The sequence below is a fragment of the Arvicanthis niloticus genome, chromosome 12, assembly GCF_011762505.2.
Source record: "Arvicanthis niloticus isolate mArvNil1 chromosome 12, mArvNil1.pat.X, whole genome shotgun sequence".
NCBI lineage: Eukaryota > Metazoa > Chordata > Mammalia > Rodentia > Muridae > Arvicanthis > Arvicanthis niloticus.
Genome location: NC_047669.1, coordinates 39,966,862 through 39,990,110, shown reverse-complemented (window position 1 = coordinate 39,990,110; position 23,249 = coordinate 39,966,862). Strand labels below are relative to the sequence as shown.

At 34.6% G+C, this 23,249-nt stretch overlaps 1 protein-coding gene across 1 annotated transcript in view; it reads left to right on the top strand.

Annotated features, from left to right (window-relative positions):
* Positions 1 to 21,652, top strand: part of Zpld1 (zona pellucida like domain containing 1) — a 37,562-nt gene extending 15,910 nt beyond the window's left edge. The window contains exons 3-10 of the mRNA XM_034515767.2: positions 1,547 to 1,728; positions 3,220 to 3,292; positions 7,757 to 7,854; positions 8,961 to 9,041; positions 13,773 to 13,944; positions 15,081 to 15,189; positions 21,054 to 21,083; positions 21,477 to 21,652. Coding sequence (XP_034371658.1) covers positions 1,547 to 1,728; positions 3,220 to 3,292; positions 7,757 to 7,854; positions 8,961 to 9,041; positions 13,773 to 13,944; positions 15,081 to 15,189; positions 21,054 to 21,083; positions 21,477 to 21,652 — 921 coding nt within the window. The remainder of the gene's footprint in view (positions 1 to 1,546; positions 1,729 to 3,219; positions 3,293 to 7,756; positions 7,855 to 8,960; positions 9,042 to 13,772; positions 13,945 to 15,080; positions 15,190 to 21,053; positions 21,084 to 21,476) is intronic.
* Positions 21,653 to 23,249: the final 1,597 nt, after the last annotated feature.

The following is a 23,249-nucleotide window of genomic DNA, read 5'->3' as shown; positions in this document are numbered from 1 at the left end:
TGTGTGACTGTGTGTGTCAGAGAGAGAGAGAGAGAGAGAGAGAGAGAGAGAGAGAGAGAGAGAAAGAGAAAAGAGAGAGAGTCACTGAACTGACATCCTCACCTAGTAAGTTAAGCAAATGGTTGAAGGAAGAGAAAACTTTCTTAATTTATGTATTTTACTTTGGATGTCACTAGCTTTGGAAGACATTCCTTCACAACAAAAAGTAAATAGTTTACTATATCATTGGGTTAGTTTTAAAACAAGTGTTCTCTTCCTACCGATTTTTGCCTCATGCATGAGCTAGATATTTACCTGTATACCATTAGGCTCATGCATATAGACTTTATTCTATTATTAGATATCTAATATTACTTATCTCAAAAATATCTCCTCAAAGTACTCAGTGAGTACAGTGTGATATATGGCATGGTGAGAAAACAATGGTGTCCTTTCTTAGTCTCATGAAAATCATAAACATTATTCCTAAAATGATTGTGCTCCAATTTTAGTAGGATTTGAGATTACAGGGAAAGCTGAGCAGTGTTAGAAAAACACAAATGTAAGGAACATTCCATAGAACTTCTGGGAGTTCATGGTCTCCTTGAAATTTGTCTGAGAATGGGAATTCCATGATCCTCCAAAGAAAACACTAGAAAGCTGAATCCTTGGTAAATTTAGCACTTGCATTTATTTGCTCAAAATTATGTGTAAGGCCCACAACACGATGCTGCATTGAAGACACAAATGTAAGACCCAGGTGGATCCTGTCCACCAGATGCTCTGAGGATAGCAGAGGGAAAACAAAGGAAGCAGGGTAACCATGTGATACAGAGAGGATGTGAGTAAGTTGGGGGGCTTTCTGGGGGGGGGAATGAGGTGCTTTAAATGGGTAACAGGTACTGATGAGGTGAAAAGGAGAGAAAAGGCTGAAGGAATATGCTCAAAGGCCAGAGCAAGGAGAGCTTTGGTGCAGGGGTATTGTATCCAGTGTGGAAGTCTTAGTAGGCTGGTGAGATGGTTCAGCAGGTGGAGACTGGAGATCTGCATTCTAGTGAAAGAACCACAGAAAGGTTGAAGGAAAGATCCAGCTACACAATGTTGTCCTCTGAACCCCACCAACGTGTCATGGCCTTCATGTCACATGCACACAACAGCAGCAGCAACAGCAACAGCCACAGCAACAATAGTAACAGTGTGAAAAAGTCTGGTGCCACAAAACTAATGTGTTAAACACAGCCAAAACAAATGTTTTAAGTCACCCAAAACATTGGAATTTATCAATGAGGTTTAAAAAATGAACCGTCGACTTCTGTATATGTTAATTTCCCTTTCTTATGAAATAAATAGGAGTCAAGTGTCTGTGGTACTTATAAAGTTCCATTGAGTTTAAAAGACATGTTGTCACTTATAAATTTTATAAAATACGTATAATTTCAAGTCTATAGCACGTTGCAATGAAACCAAAATGAGAAATAGGTTGTTATAATGTGTTATTTGCATGTAAAGTGTACACATTTGCATATGCAAACATTTAATTATTGAATGTGTTCTGCTGTTCTAATAGGTGTCCACAATTCCTGGTGTCGGTGCTTCTGGAAATGCAACCTCAGTACAGATAGGAAATATTTCTGGATATATTGATACTCCAGACCCGCCAACAGTTATCAGCTATCTTCCTGGGCTCCTTTACAAATTTAGTTGTAGTTATCCATTGGAATACCTGGTTAATAACACCCAGCTTGCTTCGTGAGTTCATATTTATTCTTTTTTTTCCCCATATTGTCTTTCTGCTTGCTTCTTATTTTTGATGGACTTGTAGTCAGAAAAAAGCAATGTAATGGAGCACAATATTGACTCAGCTATCTCTCATCTATTTATAATCTATGTACTATCTATTATTTATTCATCTATCTATCATCTATCTGTCTACCATCTATTATCTATCTATCACCTATTAGTCAATATATTTATATCTATTTATCATCATCACCTAACTCCTCTCAAATAATCTCTATCATCTCTCTTCTATATCTATCTATCTATCTATCTATCTATCTATCTATCTATCTATCATTTATTTTCTATTTATCAACCAACCACCAATCAATCAATCAATATCTATCATCTATGTATCATCATCTACTATCTATCTATCTATCTATCTGTCATCAATCATCTATTTATGTATTTATGATCTATCTCTTTAGCATTATTCTTAATTCTTTTGCACAAAAGCCATGGGTGCTTATGTAGTTCTGAAGTGTTGACGTGTCTCCAAGGCATAGGGCACCTGCTCACTGTACTGCCGGGTCCTGCTTGACCCAATTGTCACTTTCCTTCACTATTGGATTCCATAGCTTCAGATTCTGAATTCCTATGGCTTTTGTAGAAGGGAGAAGGACAGAATTACACAGGTCCAAGGAATTCTAGACAAAAAATGAAGCTATGGAATATATCTATGTCCTTATTTATCATTTCCAAAAATACACACATGAAGATGCAATATGTCCATAACATAATCACCTAAATTTGTCAATTATTTTTGACAAAATGGAATAACTGAATAAAAAGTTTTTCTCCCTGTTTTGACATTCTATATTATAAGGTTCTAGTTATTGTTTAATCTTAGTGCATGAGCATATGGAAGCTACTTTTGTTTTAGGGTTTAAAGTAGAGAAGTTTTTCATAGCACATTGATGGTATCTACCGCAGTCAAAGGAAAATCTTAAGTGTGGAAAGGCCTCAAGGATAAAGATGTAGAAAGAACCGTTCTTCATTCTATCCTCAACTGGCATATCTAAAGAATCTGTTCATTTATTTAATCAATGTTTATTAAACCTCTATTATTCATCATATACTGTTTGTTCTGGTGTGAACAAAGTTGAGCAAATTTCTGACTTGATAGAGTTGTAAAATTGATGAAATTTTATTTGTCTCAAATTTAAGTTCTTAGGAAATTAGTTTTCCTGAAAAAATTTTTACATATGTAATGCCAAATAAAAACATGATTTTTATCAATAAAAGGGATCATAAATGACCATCTATCTTTATTTGATTTCCCTTGCTTTTTGATAACTTGCCATATTGGTGATTTAAACTCCATACCTATTACAGACCTAGTTAAAAGTATGTCAAGTTAACTCAAGAGTTTATTGACTAAAATCTAACATCTGGGTATAAATAAAACTTTTAATTTAAAATCTCATTCCTGCTTCCCCTCTTTGATATCGGTTTTAGGTCCTCAGCTGCTATTTCTGTGAGAGAGAACAATGGGACATTTGTCAGCACTTTGAATTTGCTCCTTTATAACGTAAGTTGATGGGCGAAAGACGTTATTTTCCCTTTCACTATTGTGAGGAGTCATTTATGTGAATGGCATTTCTATAAAAACCTACTGAAAGTCACATTATCCCTGCGACAGTTTGGTAACATTTATCCATCTTGCTTTCATTTTCATATATCTTAGTTATAAAGGTGTGCTGTAAGCTCCATTAAATTTTCTAAAAGTTGATAGATGATTGAAATTTCATACCATAAATGTGATTCTGTAATAGTTACTCCAAGAATCCATCTTGCATTTCTCTCTCTCTCTCTCTCTCTCTCTCTCTCTCTCTCTCTCTCTCTCTCTGTGTGTGTGTGTGTGTGTGTGTGTGTGTGTGTGTGTGTTCATAGTCAGGGTTAAGGTTTGGGGGAGTAGTGTGCTTGTAAGAGACAAAGACATACACTACACAGTTCTAATGATACATCTCTCAGAGGCATCATTGGTGATGAATGTGTTAATATTTTGAACATGGTTTCTGGCTGATGACAGTTTCTGTCATATCTGAAATAATTTGTACTGATGACATAGCATTGTCTGAACTTTTGTCATGTAAATATCGAGAGTGGCAGCAACACGTGAAAAATACATGGGTTTCTATTTATAAGTGTAACATTAATCCACCAAATGATATTTTCATGTTGATTAAAATTTTTATTCATACATTTTAAATGCCTGATTTACATATCAATTTTTCAATCTATCAACCAACATTTTTGTAAATTATGAATCTGATTTTTGCATTATTATTCATGTCATCATGGCACTGAGTTATAATTCATGCAACTGATTTAAAAGTCAGCGCTTTATCCGTTGAATATAATGAGCTATAAATATTGTAGTAGGACATTTTGCAAAGGCATTTTAAAAAATCTTGTTTACAAGTTTGTAGTTTGACACCACAGAGTTCTAAACAACACATTAAAATGTGTGGTACTGAAGATTGCCTTACTGTCATTTGTAAACTTTTTCCTGAAAATCAACTTGGTTCTGTATATTTAGCAACTATGTACAGACATTTTATTCAGAAGGTAACCATCTATTTATAATTTTTGTGTTCAATATTTAGAAAAGTAGCCTTCAATTGCAGGATTTTCTCTGTTGAGTTCTGTGTGTAAATTCTGTGAGGAAGAATTGAGGTTGACCATGTTAGAGTCACCAATCCTTACTGAGTGAGATAGAAATGAGGATTTCCTTTATTAACATAGTGAAAAAAATACATTCATATGAGCCAGGCATGGTGCTGCACACCTTTAATCCCAGCACAGGGAGGCAGAGGTAGGTGGATCTTTGAGTTTGAGGCCAGCCTGATCTACAGAGTGAATCCAGGTCAGCCAGAGAGAAACACTGTCTTGGAAAAACAACCGACCAACCAACCAACCAACCAACCAATCAATCAACCAACCAACCAACCAAAATCCATATACTACTAGATGGTAATTAAATTAAACAAATTTAATTTGTCTGTGAAATTAAACTATTTCCTCCCCCCACTGGAAAGGCAGAAAAATCAAACATTTGAGAGAGGACAATCTTCCTGTTAAAATATTTTTATTACTGGAAATACTGTGGCAGTCTTGTGGCCCAGGCCTATTCCTACAGAGTTCTTGTTGATGCCAAATAAAAGCTTATAACTTAATAATCCTCATATTTTGATTCGATAGTAGAAGGCAATCACTTTTATCATACTGTAAATAAAAAGGTGTCAAAAGTTGAGTTATAATCATTAATTGTCACTAAAATATAATTGAATTAAATAAAATTAAACTAAGTAACTCCTTACCCATTACATTTTAAAATTAAATCATTTCTTAAAAAAAATAGGTTTTATTTTCTTTTATGTGTCTCTATGTGTGGTGTACGCATGTGTATTTGTGATGCATATGTGTGTGTAGAAGTTAATGTGGAAATCCTAAATTAGTGTCAGTTTGTCAATAGTTAATCCTGCCCCATTTTTTTCCCTGCTTTATTTACTATGTCAAGGTCTTTCAATTAAACTCAGAGCTTACCAATGGGGCTAGTCTGGTTAGCTAGCTTGCTCAAGGGATTCCTTGTTTGTGCTTCTTGGATGCTAAAATTACAGTTCTGCTATCATGTTTACCTTTGGAGGAGATGAATCCCTTTTCTCATGCTGTAAGTGCAGTAAGACTTTGAACCACTGAGCCCTCTCTGTAGACAGGTTTTACATTTTCTTTAAAGTTAACAGATTTACTATATTTAGAGCAAATTTAGTCTTATAGACATTTTGACTAAAAAAATAGAGAGGATATTCCAACACATCTCTGTATCCCTGTAAACATTTTCCTCTCTTATTATATATTTTACTAGTATGGTTTATTCGTTAAAAAAATGAACCAGTATAGACACATTTCTGTTAGCTATGGGTGAACATTATGTTTAATTCACCTGTGTTAGTGTATGTTCTAAGAATCTTGAAAATCATAGGAGGACATGTATCACTAGTTGTGTTCATGCATAAATATCATTGTCCCAAACTAGTTTAACATCATATTATTTTGCTACATAACAATACATTAAAAATTACAAATTTATATTAGAAAAGTAAATGTTGGAATACTTTCATTAATTCAAAACCTCATTTATTATTTATTTGGGATAATACTATTTAGTCACTCAAATGTAATTGTATTGTAGTATTTAAATTTTAATGTCATTTATAGCCATTAGGAGTCATACTTTCTCTAGAGAAGTATGTACACACACACACACACACACACACACACACACACACACACATGCACACTTACAACTTATTTTACATGCCTAATGCTGAACTCTCTTCTCCGGTTTGATGTTAGAACAGAAACAGCTGCACACTGTCTGGATACAGCTTTCTTCCTTCTGTCATGTTTATGTAAAATGTTTATGAAAAGTATATTTTTTAAAAAGTAACTTTTATTGAAGATGAAGTTTCTATGAATTAAATTTATTTTGACTGAAATGTGGCCTTCTCTTTGTGTAACAAAAAAGTAATTATTTTGTTTTCCTGTAAAACAGAAAGCAAGATGCCTTTTATATTTGAATGGTACCTAAGTATTAGTGTTTGACAAATGGGTAAATAAATAGGGGCACACAGACAATGATGAGAAAAATCTGATGACTCATCATCAAACCACCAAGAGATGTACGCCATTTGCAAATGTTTTATGAGCTTATTTCTTGTGAAGAAAATCAGCATTCTTTGGGACAAAATTAATGCAAATATAAGATGCAAGAGGAAGATGGGTAATAAATTGAAATTTTCTTGAAGACATTGGAAAAGAAATCCAGAAACATTATGAGTAAAAATACTAGCTCTCTGCTGTGGATATAGAAGCAATCCCTATTTATCACAAAAGTGTAGACAATAGTTAGAAATACAGAGGCTTACATTTCACCAGTTGTGGCATGCAGTCTCTTGTGTATCTGTCTGTCTCAAAAATGGAATGTCCTTTATGGATGCAATTCTTTTAAATGTCTTATATCCAAACCCTACTGTTTTAATGTTAAAAACTCTAATATGCTGCTTTTGTCCAACCAAACAAATGGGATATCCTTTGGTGACTAAAATTTCACATTGAATGGTAAAACTGAGTTTTCTGTAAAGCAAGAAATATTTTGAGTTATTAATTTTTGGAAGACTTGTTTTTGAAAGTTAAATGATTTAACTACTTAGATTTTGAGGAATTTTTCCTTTGACATTTTATATTTTTCTTTATTTCTCTTTACTATCAACTTATAGATACAACTTTTGAATTTCTACTTTGCTACTTCACTGCAATGTGGGGGGTTGGTAGGTATAAGTTATTTAGAATTGCTCTAAAATTTTTAAGAAAAAAATTTGAACAAGTCTTTTATTGCAGAAATTTTGACAACTCAGAGATTATGTTGGTCTCTCCTCTGTCTCTCTGTCTTTCTCTGTCTCTCTGTCTTTCTCTCGTCTCCCCCCCTCTGGCTTTAAGTTAAATTTCGGTAATTTTTGATTATCAGATGAGAAGTGATTCTAGATCCATGAAAGATTACACAAAGTGAGCACCTGGCACTCCAACAGTGAAAGGCTTCAGTTGAAGCACATTTAATTAAAGAAAACTTAAATTAGAGACTAATAAAAGTAAATGGAGTCCTAATTTAAATCAACACAATATTGGGAGTTGAATACTAAACAAAGTAATGCTAACCATTAACTATTTAATATAATTTACATGTACTAAACATTAACATCATATGTGATTAAATCATGTAAACAAAACAATATATGCACCAAAATCAACTTTTTGTATTTATCTGTGTTTGGAGCATTTTTGCCAACATGAGGGTGAAATAAATCCCTTGAAGTCAATTATGTAAAATATATATTGATTTGAATGATCTTTGTTTCTTTAACAGTTTTAAGTATTGACATTTCTATTGATAGAAAGGTAATAACATGTGGATTATTTATTATTTCATCATTAGGATTCAACCTACAGAGAGCAATTAATTATCCCGAGTATAGGATTACCCTTGAAAACCAAAGTGTTTGCAGCTGTGCAAGCTACTAATCTGGATGGCAGGTAATTGTGCGCCCTTACCTTGATTAGCTAAATTACTTAGCTCTCCCCAGTCATAATGTCAGCTTATTCGTTCTGAAGCCTTACATGAAATATATGGTCATTGCCACCCCATTAAGTCATACTAATAAAAATAAACAAAAAAATTATAAGGGCTAAGGGAGTGCTACTCATTTTATGTCATTAATTGGGAAATAACAAGGCTGCCCATAAACAAATGGGAGTAGTGTCTGAACGAGGCCATGTGGAGATGTTTGCGATGCCAGAATGTTCTATATTTCTTCATCAGAAAGATAACTAGTCCAATATCATTTGATACACCTGTGATTTTTTTATTGGCCCTGTCTGTGTATTTAAAATTCATAAAATAACTGTCATAGTAAGAATCTGTACTAAAATTATATAAAACAGTTTTTAGAAAGAACTCTGCAAATAAATAAATAAAAACTAACATCTGTATTTTTTATTCTGTCTAAAACATTCACTTCAACTTTCTGGGAAAATAAAACACCTCAATATATATATATATATATATATATATATATATATATATATGTAATTACAAAGTACTGGGATGATGAAAGTCATAAATCTTACTCTAATATAACTCTATGGAAGAAAGTTGAAAGTTATGTATCCTCATGGCTTCTACTAATTAAATGCTATCAGGAAATCACACTCCTATCCCTACTGAGTCAATTCATATACAAACACATTGTCTACGGCATTGTGTGACGATGTTTTTATGGCATTAGTGTAACTTCTTTAAACACTATGATTCATACTAAAACATCTTTAAACACTATGATTCATACTGAAATGTCTGGGTAGCAGTGCAGTTCACTTTGCAGTTTTGCTCCTTCAGGCTTTGACCATCTACCTGCCTTATCTCCTGTTATTTGGGACATTCATCTCCATTCTAATTGACAATTGTTGCAAAATTCTAAATACATAGATTTTTGAGAAATGTTTAATAAACAAGAGACTTTTGTAAGTAACAAATATTGAAATATAATCCAAATGTTAAGAAATTGGCTAATAATTTCCTTGGATTGATTACCAACACTCTAGGAGGACTGACACCAGATCATGTTTGTTTCTCTCTGCAGATGGAATGTATTGATGGATTATTGCTACACAACCCCATCTGGGAATCCAAATGATGATACTCGGTATGATCTCTTCCTTAGGTAGGTGTCTAAGTCTTGCTCTGAAACCAAAGACCCCATAATAAATAAATTAAAATGTAATTATAAGTCAGACAGACAATTTATAGAGCACTTTATACTTTTACAATTTGAACTTTACATTGCAGTACAAAAGTTAAAAACAGTTTGGCAGCACAACATATTAATAAGTCTGTTGTAGAATAAGAATTGTAACTAAGCTAGACCTACTAACAATGTTTTATTCATGTTTGAGAGAGACAGGATATTTCACAATTTTATATACTGAAGAGCATAGGTTATCATTCTCAATAAAAGAGAGCAACAGGATGGCATTGTTTATTGGCAGCTATCCCATCTTATCATATGTCAAAAGGACAGTAAAACTAAAGTAATGGTTGGGAAATTTAGATCCAAGAGCACTTTTGTTCATTTATCAGTATTTAATATGAAAATATAATGTAGCCTGCTACTTCTTCTTCTTTTTTTTTAACCAGAGCCAATAACCTCAACTTGGTTCCCCAATAGACAGTGATAGAGTGAATGCAATCTATGTCTAGGAAAAGGAGACATTGATCATAAAGCCATTCAATCATTGCAGCTCCCTTTCAGCATTTTTATCTGACAGCAGAACAGACTTGAGAGATAAGCAATGCCTTCTAATCACACTTGTGAAGTGCACTTGGCTCAGATCATTGCAGTTATTGACACATGATGGGTGAAGCATAATGGGAAACCAAAGAATATGCTTTATTGGCTAATCAATGTTAAGATGGTGCTCAGAGGATATGGCCAAATTACCACTTTTAATATATTAGATTGCTGGAAATGGTAATCTCAGCTACGTTTTGGAGAAAAAAAAAGTCAGTGTATATGAAAAGGCTTAACGGAGTTCATGTTGTTTGATTTGACCCTTCCAATTTTAGAAGTGTATTTTTCAGTAGTTATGATATTGTAGTCTACCAGTTTTAGTAAAACTGTAAAGCACAGGAGTAAGTTGCATATACAGCAATAAAAAAAAAAATGACCCAGTGAATGACAGAGAACCAGTCAGTCAGGAGTTCACACTGATGCAGCTATCATGTGGTGAGCTATTAAATGGAAATTATTTTATAATTTTGACCTTTCATCCTCTTGATACTTTCATTCCTGAAAATTAAAAATTTAAGTATATTTAGAAGTAAAGCTTAAGAACTGACATATATAATTTTGTATATAGTAAGACTCATATAAAAAGCCACTATTAATAAAAGGCACTATAAACCAAAACATTCACTGGGGGGGGTACTTATAAGTGGAATGATTATGTATCATTTTGATTTGTCATTTGCTTACCAACATTTCTATGACCATCACAAATGAATCATATGGAAGATGATTGTGAGACTTATGGGATAAATATTTTGTCAATTTCCTGAATTATTTCAGGTTTCTTATTGGAAGTTTTAGAGGATAAAAGAGGGTTGCTGCTGATGGTAAATTATAAAAACAACTCTAAGGAATGTGGCTAGAAAAAGCCTCCTCTGAATTGGAGATGCTAGCAGCAGGGCTGAGGTCCAACAATTGCCAATTCTGGGGAACATCAGAAGTGATGTTGGAGGCTGTTCCTGGAGACTCCACAGTGGTAGATCTTGTTAAGTGGAAGGAAAGGAACTCATTATCAAGGTAAAAGACTCGCCTGTGAATGTCCTTGCCTACTGTTGGAGTCCAGGAGAGTCAATGAGTTCTCTGAATTTCTTAAAGCTCAGCAGGGTAGAGAAGATTCTGCAATAGCATTGCAATGTAGCTGAACACTTCTATCACTTTAAAACAGAAGCACAGAGCTCTTTCTCTGGAGAAACCATGAAGAAGGTCGTTAGCATTCTACTCAGCTTCAGGAGCCTCTGAAAGTAACAAGTCCAGCTAAATCCCAATACTTAAGACAGAAACCATATCAAAGAAATAATTTCTTTGCAATGTTGCAAAGCACCAAAAGAAAAAAAATATTGAAAATGGCAGAAAATATTTTAAATATAAATTCATCATAATGAAGTATCATAGAAGACATTTGTAACTGAACATCTCAATACTAATTTTAAAATTATTAAAAAAAAAAAAAAAACTCCAGTAGCAATGATCAAACTGTTAGAACCCAGGAAAATGAAAATTAAAAAAAAAAAGAAAAGAAAAGCAATGAAGATGGAAAAGGGGAACTGGATAGATTTTAGGTAGAAATAGATGTGACTAGAATATATTCACATGAATAGAGCCACACAGCAATAGAACATGGATCATGGAAGACAAAAATATATGTAAATAAAAAGAAACAACAATAAAGACAAAAAAGAGGAGACTGGTGTAGAAATGACAGACAAAAAGGTAGGAAAGTGTATTAAAACATGTATTTATGTATATCTATTTTCATTGTGTGTGTACATACTGTATAAAACATATAAATCATATGACTATGAAATTCCTCCTTAAGAACCTAAAATAATAGAACATTGTTTAAAAATATAATTTAAGAATACTTTTCTAAACTGAAAAAAAATCATAATGTTGAGTTACTGAAAACATGTGCTAGGTAAAATTTAATGTTTCCTAAAGTAGAAAGTAGAAAAAACTGAGAAAGACATAGTCAAGATTGCAATAAGAGCTGGGGACTTGGGGCTATAGAGATGGCTCAGCAGTTAAGAGCACTGACTGCTCTTCCAGAGGTCCTGAGTTCAATTCCCAGCAACCACATGGTGGGTGGCTCACAACCATCTGTAATGGGATCTGATGCCATCTTCTGGTGTTTCTGAAGACAGCTACAGTGTACTCACATAAACTAAATAAATGATTTTTTTAAAAAGCATTTAAAAATCAAAAAAAAAAAAAAAAAAAAGAGGTGAGGACTTTACCCCTGAGAAAACTTAACTGAGATCAGAAAATTAGAATATGTCTCAAACAATAAGTTGGATTGTGATTGTGAAAGGCACCTTATCCTAAAATCTGGACTCTGTGGGCATGTACATTCATAAACACACATACATACACAGACACACGCACAGTCACACTCACAGACACACACACATACTTATACACACATACATGCACACACAAGCATATACACACTCATAAACACATGCACATACCCACATATGTAAGTACACACACATGCACACACACAAGCCCATATACATATACATAAGTAGACACACATGAATACACAATGATATATATGGTGAGGGAGAGAGTGATTACAATAATATCATAAAACAAAATGTCTTTGTAACTTGGATTTTCTCAAAATGCAGAACTTCTACTTGGGTTGAAAAGGAAATACACTAAGAATTTTAAATACTTTGAAGGAAAGATTATTTGAAAGAAGAAGTCGCAGTCTAATGTGGTAAAGAAAAAATGTCTGACTGATACATAGTAAATGCAAAATGTGAGATAAGGAGTAAGATGTAGAGTGTGGTCCATTAGATCTCACAGAAATAGTTCTAATGTGAGCAAAGGATGTGGTAGTTTGCTAGACACAAGGCACTGAGTGTAAGCTTAGAAGTAGACCTCAGAATAAGAGATTTCAGTGCAGTACTGTGCTCCAAATGAGAGGGGATGAACAGGAATTTAAAAGAAAAGAAAAATCTGAACAATAAATAATAATTGTAAGAAAACTATTAGTTCTTTACCTCACTCAATACAGCATAGTAAACCCCAAATTGATTATTAATTTAAAATACATAAAATTCAGCTTTAGAAGTTGCAGAATAAAATATATAAAATACTTCTAAAACTTTGGAATAACAACTTGCAAATCAGGAACCATCCCCCCTACTACATGAAAATCTTATATGAATCAGAAAGGGGAAGGCCACAGCTGAATTTGGCAAAGGAAGTACAGTTTGCAGTGTATAAGAAAAGGTAGGCAAACTCATTTAAATTATGAATAGCGTACATTTAAATTAGGCAAACTCATTTAAATTATGAATAGCATACATTAAAATTATGTGGGAATATTTCCTTATTACTGTCAATCAAGCAGAAAACAATCCAATAATATATATATATATATATATATATATATATATATATATATATATATATCCAAATGAAACAACATTCATAGAAGGCAATGTGGTAAATATATTAAATTATCTTAGAGATATTTGTAATATTTTGTACAAGTTTAATATTCATTAGTTTTTTTATTACAGTAAATGATCAAAGAGATCAATTGTACTTAAATAAAGACTTGCCTGAATAAATTCTAGCTTTTGTGTATACTGGAACATTCTACTATTGTTTAAAAAATGATGATGGGGATATGTAGAATGAAGTACTAACAAAAAAAACATGGTTTATATAAAGTGCACTAAAATAATGTTTTCTTATATGAATATGTCCTTATTTTCAAATGTCCTGGGAGAATGCAAAATATGTACAATAATTTTTTTAATAAGGTATACATGTGAGTGTGGTGTGGAGATGGGAGAGTGGTTTTGTGGTGTTTATTTTACATTATTGGGATCTTTGAATCCTGGAATAATATGGCGCTCCTAAACTTGACGTTATCCTGTGGTCAGACACTGCTCTGTTTACATTTTATGATCTATTTACAGTTGTCATAACTACATGATTTGCTTGTGTCCTTCCTATTCTCTCAGGCAAAGCGTGTTTCTAGCTTATAACGTAACGAGGGTGCCCTTCATGTTACGTGAATTAATCCACAAGTCCCAGGTGGTTGGTACTTTCCAATGATGCCCTGTTTTCCGATCCCCTAAAATGTAGCTGTGACAAAGATCCTCAGACCACTGTCATCGAAAATGGCAGAAGCCAGCGGGGCAGGTTTTCATTTGAAGTCTTCCGTTTTGTGAAACACAAGAATCAAAAGATGTCCACTGTCTTCTTGCACTGCCTCACGAAACTCTGCAGAGCTGATGACTGTCCCCTCCTCATGCCAGTAAGTCTATAAGCAATTTTGCTTTCAGTCACTGAATTAATCTAAGCTGAAAGACTATTAGATTTCAGGAAAGTCATAGGTCAGGGTGAACTATGAGTTGATTGTTCATTCAGTAAGGATTTATCGATTGTTTATTTTGTGCCAAGCTGGGCAAGTGAGGGAGCTATCATGGATTTGGATTAGGATCATGAAAGAATGGTCGAAAAACAAAACAAAAGCATTATTAGCAAAAGCAGATGGGTATGTGGGCTGTAGTAAGTAGAATGTTTGTCCTTTGAGAAAGTAGAGGACAATTGGTGGGATAGAAAGAGGAAATGACCTGGCTGGTAATTTTGAGGACAGATGAACCTCCTCCAGCAGGGAAAAGACCAAGTGTGAGACAGTCCCTACCAAAGATGCTCAGAAGTTACAGACACAGGTAAGGAGGTAGGAGGGGCAGAAGGTGGAGGGAAACATGAGGAGGGTTGGGCTGGTTCTAGAAGATAGATTAGTGCCAGATGGTTCAGGAATACTTTCAATCAAAAGTTAAAGTCTCGAAAAGATCTGGGTCAGATGGAATGCAGCCACCATCAAATTGTAGAAATTCAGAATTTTATTTAATCAGGTTCCCTAGAATTATATTAATATTAACCAGAGAACAAACATAAGTAGTTTTCACATTTAAATTAGCTTTAATGCTTATATTTATCCCCACTATATGTGTAAATATGAAGTTATTTCTTCCACTCATTGATTCCTTTGGTCTTAACTCACTGGATCAGATGGAGGCAAAAGCAGAGTCCACATTATTTTGGGTCTGTGCTGACCAACATTTTAGGGAAGAATTTATTAAAGGCTTGAGAGAAATAAAAGTGGCAGAATTTGATAAACACAGCTCGTTTCCAGGAGAGCTGTTGAGCTATGTAAACTAATGAGGCAGTGCACAATTACAGCGGGGAGGAAATAAGAAATGTGGTCCAAGCTAGGAGAAGAAACACTGTAGTATTTATATGCAAAGTAATTAAATAAATGCACAGAAGGAAATGAATAAAATTAAACATGTGGTATGTCTTCCAAAAGAATCTGCTTTCCAAATGGCCATAAAGAAACAATTTTGTGCTGGGCTGGAATTTCATTTGTTTTCATTAACACCTCAGATTTGTGGCAACAGAAAAAGGAGAGATGCTCAGAGCTGGACAACTTGGGCCCCGCAGAGCACTTCTGGAAATGCGGTCCTGTCTGCTGGACCGATCATCACCCGGAGCGGTAAGGACCCCTCCTTTTGTATGTAGAAAGAGGTAGGCGGGCTACTTGGCCCCTAAAAAGAGCTCCGTGTTTCTAAAGAGCACTACTTAGCCCCGAGACTTGTGAACAAATACCTAGTGTTTATACAACAAGCGGTGTTATCTTCTATATATTTCTTTATTTTATACATTAACACACACACACACACACACACACAGAGAGAGAGAGAGAGAGAGAGAGAGAGAGAGAGAGAGAGAGAGAGAGAGAGAGACAGAGAGAGAGAGAGAGAGAGACAGAGAGAGAGAGAGAGAGAACAAATGTTCCATGACCCCTGTAGCTCCCGTCTATCTACACTTGCTGCTTATTCTCTCCTCATTGTAGCACACCTTTAAGGATTGTGTCTACTGGTTCCCTTGTTACCTATCTTTGCATTGAACTGGATGAGGAGTTGGCACTGTCAGAGACCTGGCAGCCACACAGAAGTAAAAATGGCTCCTGTAAAATAGTTTCCTTGATGCTAAAGAGATAGCTCAGCAGTTGCAAACACTTGCTGCTCTTGCACAGGATTCAAGTTTGGTTCCCAATTCCCATATAGGTGGTTGTTCACAATCTCCTGTAACTGCAGATCCAGGGGTTCTGAAGCCTCTAGCCTTCACTGGCACAAACACTCGCTTGTGCACACATCTGTACATGCACACACACACACACACACACACACACACACACACACACACACACACGCTTCTAAATAAAAAGAGTATCTTTTTAAAAAGTAACATTTTTTTTTCCCTAAAGTTACACTTTCTGTGTTCTGGAAATCCTTTCTTAACCTACTGCCTAAGAAACATGACTTTTTTTTTTTTTTTTTGTGAGCTCTTACAAAGATGTGGATCTTTGTAACATTAACATTGTAATTAAACATTGTTGAGTTGCCAGGTTTATTAACATTTGCTGCATTGCTTCCTTCTCTACCAAGTGATACACATTCACAAGCACACATTTATATGAGTATCTGAAAACCTTGTCAGTACGCATACATTCTTATGGACACAAGTATTTTTTCACACATGTCTATGCATAAAATTACACAAATGCAATAAAGGATATGAGTTTAATTCTGTATGAATCTAGACTCTTCCAGAACTGATTGGATAAAACAGACACGTGGTAAACATCAATGAAACTAAAGCTGGACACACTTGACTCCAGGTCTAGCTTTTATTCTAAAAAGCCACATGACTACTAATTACTGCATTTTGCTGGATATATGATTCTTTGTGTTTAGTATGTAGAGATTTTAAAGGTAGGTTTAAAGATACTTTAAAAAGTAGTTGCAAATGTCCTCAAAAAAAATAAGAACAATTTTTGTTTGGTTTATATGATAATAATGTTTTCTAAATTTTATATTAGCTGAAAGGCTGTTATTGTCTTTCAATTAAATTCTTTACCTTTTTGCCAATGTCACCCATTTAATAGAAAAAAATCATTTTCTTGAAATACATAAATAATTAAGTAAAAAAGTATTTTAGCTTAAAAATACTTGAAATTGAGTTAATTATTAACTTCTTTGTGTTTGTATAAGCATCCTATTATTGAAAAAGAAACCAATAGGACCTTTAAATAATGCAGAAGATTATTAAATATGAGAATTCAAGCTTAGTCTCTATTCTGAGGGTTTGTCTGAATGGGTTGAAGATGACTATTTGGAGGTTTGTTTGTCTTTATCTAGTTATAAAAAATTGCTGATGGAATTACACTGAAAGGAAATCCGGATCTTATTTCCAATAATTAAGAATGCTTTAGGGTAGGCAAAACAAAACTATTTTTATATTTATGGAATATATGTACAGTATTTTCTTATTAGATAAGAACTTTGAAGGAGGCTCCTGTGTCCGTCGTGGATAGATGCTTTAACAAATTAGTAAGCTTGTTTCCTTTTGACCTAGGCCCCCCAAATTTAAACATTATAAATTTTAAATATTTTGGTAGTGTAAGATAACTTTCAAAAGAAAACAATAAAGACCCTCAAACCCTATTAAAGTTAGCTATCCAGATTTTTTGATTTCACCTGTCCCATGCCTAACCCTCTTAAGTATCTCACCGTTTAAAAACCCTTTTTATGTCGTGAGTGAGAATCTTTCTGTGTGTAGCACGTATGTGTAAGGCCAGAAGAGAACATCTATATCCCTGGATTTAGAGTCACAGGTGGTTGTGAGCCGCCTGGTTTAAGTGCTGAGAACCTAAGTCAGATACTCTGGAAGAGTAGCAAGGACTCTTAATTGATGTGCTATCTTCAAAGCCACCAAAGTATTAATCCTGAAAGCACAAGAAACCTAGCAGACTGCCTCTGTTGTCATGTCCAAAGTTCCTTCTTTCTGGTTTGTGAATTGTTTCCACATCAAGAGTGTCCAGAATCTGACACATGAGAACTTAGCTTTCTCCACTGGCAAAGCCTGAAAGGGCCATCTTCAGATTCTTGTGACAGTTTTTGGAGTCCTTCTGTCTCACTCTAACTCATTTTACTGTGCTATTATTTTGATTAGCGGCATGAGGTTAGTCTTTACAATGGCCTCATAGCTTACAGTTTGATATATCACCACTGGAATGCTACAAGATCCGTGTAGTCTTAAAAAAATTCATAAGAATCCAGAACTCAACCCATGTCTACCCTCAGATAAATCCCATGTAAACTTAATGTTCGTCTTCATGACTGGTGCTATCCTTTTTCCTTTGGTTCACTAAGGTTTTGTTTGAATTTTCTAAAAGTTATCCTTCCAGGTGCAGTGATGGGTTTTCTATAGCAAAGTCCATTTCAGGCTTAGTTTGCCTGTTGCAAAGCCCTCATCCTTGGATGTTTTGCTCCATTTACTAAGTGGGCCAGTCAGTCCTTGCTGGGGAAATTTCCAGCTTAAGTCACTTCATAGTTGAAAAAATTTAGGAAGCCTCTTTATTCTGATTTTTAATGAAATCAAATCTGTTTTGGTTATTTTTTGCCCAATAACATTATCCTTTTTGTTAGTTCATTTATAAGAATGTCCATATATTTTGAAATGTAAAATCCTTAAAGTTTCTGCAATGTTCTTACTGAAAAGCTTCCAAATGTTAACATTTTTAATGTAGACAATGAGCTGTGATGAATAATTTTGATACAAATTCTGAAAAACAATAACACTTAATTGTTTTGCTAACAAAAGTTGCTATGACTAACCCAAATCTTGAACTCCTGTTCAAATAGTATCATTAAGTTTTGGGGTAGTTGATAATTTATAAATGTACACTTATTTAGTCTCTACATAGTATGGTAGAAAACTCTACCTAGAAGCTAACCCACAAAGTTGCCCCTTGAGGACTGTTGAGTTCAGAGCTAGACTATTAACTCATATTATACAATGAAAAATTTCAAAGGTTTTGTGCTTTCCTAAATGTAAAATATAGGGTTCATTAGGCAACAGAAGTAATTAAATACTTTTTAAGTTTGCAAGAGATAAGGGAAATATTCATTCTGCATATATCTTCCTAGTGAGCACTGTTTACATATTTAGTACAGTTTTTTTTAGCTGGTGTGTGAGGAGGAACACATCATTGCAATGTGTATGCCATTTCTGGCTTGATTAATATTTCAACCATTGAATATTTTCTATACTTTGTACTTTGTATTTTCTGGCTTGTACAGCTGTGGTACGGCTACTATTACCTCTGCCCTGTGAATCTTCCTGCAGTTGAATATTCTTGGTGCATCTCACTGAGTTTAATATTCAAACTTACCTAATTCCTTCAGCCTCCATGCCTTGCTTTTGGCACATATGTACACATCAAGACCAACAGGACTGGAGGGAACACAGAAGTGGGTAGTGATTTAACACTCTCAGAAAATATCTGCCTCCTTTTGGGGGCTACACAGTGATTTTTATTACAACGACACAATATATTAGAGGATAGCAAAAACAACAAGTGGGACACCAATCCTCTACTAGAAACTGTTATTCAAAGGAAACTTCAAACTTCTTCCAAACAATACATGGTTTGATTGCAGCTATCTGACAGTGGTACAATGCTTTTATCTTCTCTACTCCAGAAGCTGGAACTAGTGCTTCCATTTGACTTGAGGGGTTTGGTCCTAACACAAAGGACATTTTGTCCATACCAAAGTGTTCTTGGGGGTATCCAGAATACTGCTTTTTCAGTAGTGGGTGTTAATGAGAATGCAGAAGTTTTGATATTCTTTTAGCCTCAGGTTGAAGAAAATAGTGAGTGGTGTGTGTGTGTGTGTGTGTGTGTGTGTGTGTGTGTGTGTGTTTTAGAGGACTCTATGCTTAGCATCTCTGCTTCATTCTGGACACTTCATAGGAAGGAGCTGCTTACTCAAAGCAATCTAAAAGGAATTAAATGTACCCCAGAAAGGACATATAAAAAGGATTTCAGCTTATCTTATAAACAGGACATGGAAGTCTTTTGGATGAATCGCCACAGTCCATTCATTGCATTTATTTCCATGAGAAAGGAAATAACTTTATATAGAGATGTTAGGTGGGGGTTAGGATGTTCCTGTGAGTGTCATTTTTTCTTTTTTGTCCTAATACAATGCAGTGAGCCTTGTAAACTATCCCCTGAATGAGTACCAACGTACATTGTAAAGCATCCGCAAAAGGAATACTCATGCACACTGTAAAGAGTTCTCTGAGTGAATGACATATTAGCTTTAATCTGTATTTCAGGATGTGATAACAGAACTATATTTTTGGCTATGAATCAAGTGTCTGAAAGAAAACAGAATCAGATACTTTAAAAATATTTCCCTGGAGGCAAGTATATAAAATAATTGTGTTTACGAAGATTAATATTTCAACCATGAAATATTTTCTACACTTTGTCAATTTATGTTATTTTCCTAAAATAACATAAATTTATGTTATTAGCTAGAATTATGATGTTAACATATGTTTACTTTGTGATAGAGGCAATGACAGATTGAAATTTCCTCACCTGTAAAATGGGTGTAGCAATTATATCTAAGTCACACACCTAACATGTGTGTTAATATGGCAACACATGAGGTAGCAGTTTATGGTTTCAATGAAGTTACACAGTTGCACATGTACTAATTGTAAAAAAAAAAGCGTTTAACCCATAAATAATCAACTATGCAAATCTTATGATTTAAGTAACAATTGCAAGCACACATATACACATTAACATGAATATGAAATACTATGTATGGTTTCAGGCTCAAAGGTTAATTTTAACATGATTGCAAACTGTGCAATAGGATTGGGGGAACTAAGTATATGTGCTCATTGCTGCTGTGATGTTCACCATGGAAAAGTGAAAGTCAACAGCTCCAACCTTCCACTTATCAGGTACCAAGAGAACTCCAACTCAAGCGCAGGGGTCCACTTGGCCTTTTGTTTGGTTATTAAGTATGAATTTATCTTCTTGGATCTCAGAATGATGTTTTTGGAGATCATGTTAGGCAAATGGGCAACACTTGAAACAGAGTGACACTAAATAATGACTATTTCTCTGTAGCAGAATAACAAACGGCAGGTTATAGGCCCATAAAAAATGTAATAGCTGTTAACAATTACTGCCCTCCCTAACCTGGCAGAGAGAAAATAATGCAACAATGTTGGCAGAAAAGAATACAGTATAATATATTTTGAGATTGTATTTGTAGACTTGAGGATGAAATCCCATATAGGAGGAGTAGAAAATTGGAAAACAGAAAGGTTTATGGGCTTTCACTCATGAATACTCCATGGAGCTAGGATGAGGGGTTGGTAAAGAAAATTGATAGGGATGGAGTTTAAAACTGACAGAGTTGGAACACACAAAAGAAATGTGTGTGCAGACATTTTCACTTCTATTTTTCTGTTATCTCTCCTCAGATGAGACTCCAACCAACAATTCACAGCTTGGTAAGATAATTAGCAAATAAAAGTGCTATGTTTCAAAATGTTTTGGTCATCTGTTAGGAAGCTGTAGCTGACTGGCATAATGAGTTCTAGCTTCCCCAATTTGCTAGGTTTTAAATAACAGTTCACAAAAGAATTTTAAACCAATATGTGATGTGTTGGTCAATTTTTATAAAACCTTTAGCTTTCATTTTGTTTTATTTCATTTTTGAGATAGCAAACTTCTGATCCATACAATATTTTGGATCTTTGGTTGAATTGTAGTTAATACTTTATATCATACTCCAGTGTGCTGCTGTGAAATACTGGTGAGGGATGCTCTATAGGAGGAAAGTGGGAAGGCAGTGAGTAGAATACATCTTAAAGACTGTATAACAGTTTATGTGTTTCTTACAGGTTCCTTGAGTGTGCCTCCCTTTCAGCTGAATGCTGTCACCAGCTCTTTGATATCAGGAATGGTCATTCTGGGAGTCATGTGCTTCTCTCTCCTCTTGTGTTCACTGGCCCTTCTACACAGAAAGGGATCCACCAGCTTGGTATTGAATGGTGTAAGAAATCCTGTCTTTGAGTGACAGTGACTGGTCCTGCTCCAGGAGGAAGGTGTCACTGACCACTCTATGTGACTGTGGTGAGCAGTCCATTTGAGTTCACTGACAGCCACACTTGATATTTTTTTAGGTTAGGTAGATTTCTGGTTGTAGCTTGTGAGTGTTAAGATAGTGAAAGACTTTTGATGGTATTGCTACTGCCACCTATGTAAGTGGCCAACCCTATTTTCTTATCATCAAAGGGCACATTGACTATAAATAAAAATATTCAGGACTTGGGCCTTAAAAGATCAGTCATTTTTCACTTCATTTGTAATTTCTGTTGATTGTTGGTGTAAGAGGTTAATCTAACCGGGGGGGTGGGGGGGGAGAATTGTTTCATTTTTCTCTAAGCAGCAAAGCCCAAAGCAATGATTTTAAATTAGTGTATCTGGTCCAAAAAATTGAAAGTTACCTTTTTGTTTTTAAGTTCCAGGTAATTCCAGCATAAGGCTACATTTTAAAGGGACATTTGTGAGTTAACTACTATTTCTACTCTCCTACTATGTCATGGATTGATTTTAATCCTGACAATATTTGTTTAAAAAGAAAACATCAAAAAAAACTACAAATACTCTTGGAAAGTCTATTCACATAACAAATAGTAAAAGTGTTTTTTTTTTTTTTCTTTTAATGTCCAAGGGATTCATTGTGTGTTAGCAAATTATTCTTTGTGAAGCTTCATCCTGGTTCATGTGGGGCCATCAGCACAGGGTAACTCACCTGGCAGTTAAATATTCAGCTTCCATGTGTCTAGTATCAAGGCTACTGTGGGAAGGTTATTGCTAATTCACAAGTCAGTACATGAGAAGCAGACATTGTCAGTGCAATACAAGCATGATGCTCCCGTTAGAGTTTCCCAGCAGGCCAGTGTTCTTTTTATCCTAGAGCAAAGAAGAAACACAGAGTAAGTGTTGTTTGCAGAACATTTTAGGAGCCAACATGAAAAACATGTTCCTTTGTCCTAAACTTTTTTTTTTAATGAGAAGTAGGGAAATGAATGGTCCGAAGGGGCTTTCTTTATAAGACACCACTTTTCTAGATACTAAACTTACTACACAACGAACAATAGCTTCACCTTATACTAAACGGTGAGAGCATTCAATGCTTTAACAGATTTGCAAAAGAATACTGCTTAACCCAATTTTTAAACAAGTCACGTTCAACACAAAAGCAAAAAAACATTTTATGTTCAAATTATTTCCAAAACTGAACAAGTAAAAGAACCCAATGCCAAATATCAAAGTCTGGTATGTACAGCTCCTGGTGGTGCCGTATTGACTGTAGAAATTTTATGTCACGACACTGAGATCCATTATTCAGGACAGATTTTAATATGCCATATGTAAATCAATATACAATTTTAGATTTGCTTCAATTGGAGTATGTACACTGCAAATTAATATAATAATTAAATCAATCACCAAGTTAAAAGACCACCCTTTCTCCAATTTGCTTGAATATTTCAGGAGCAAGTGTTTATATTACAATAATTAGCTATATAATTACCTCAACTCTTCTATTTCAAGGTGGGTGGCATGAAGTGAAATAGAATCTGAAGGAAAAAATCCTGGATAATTTC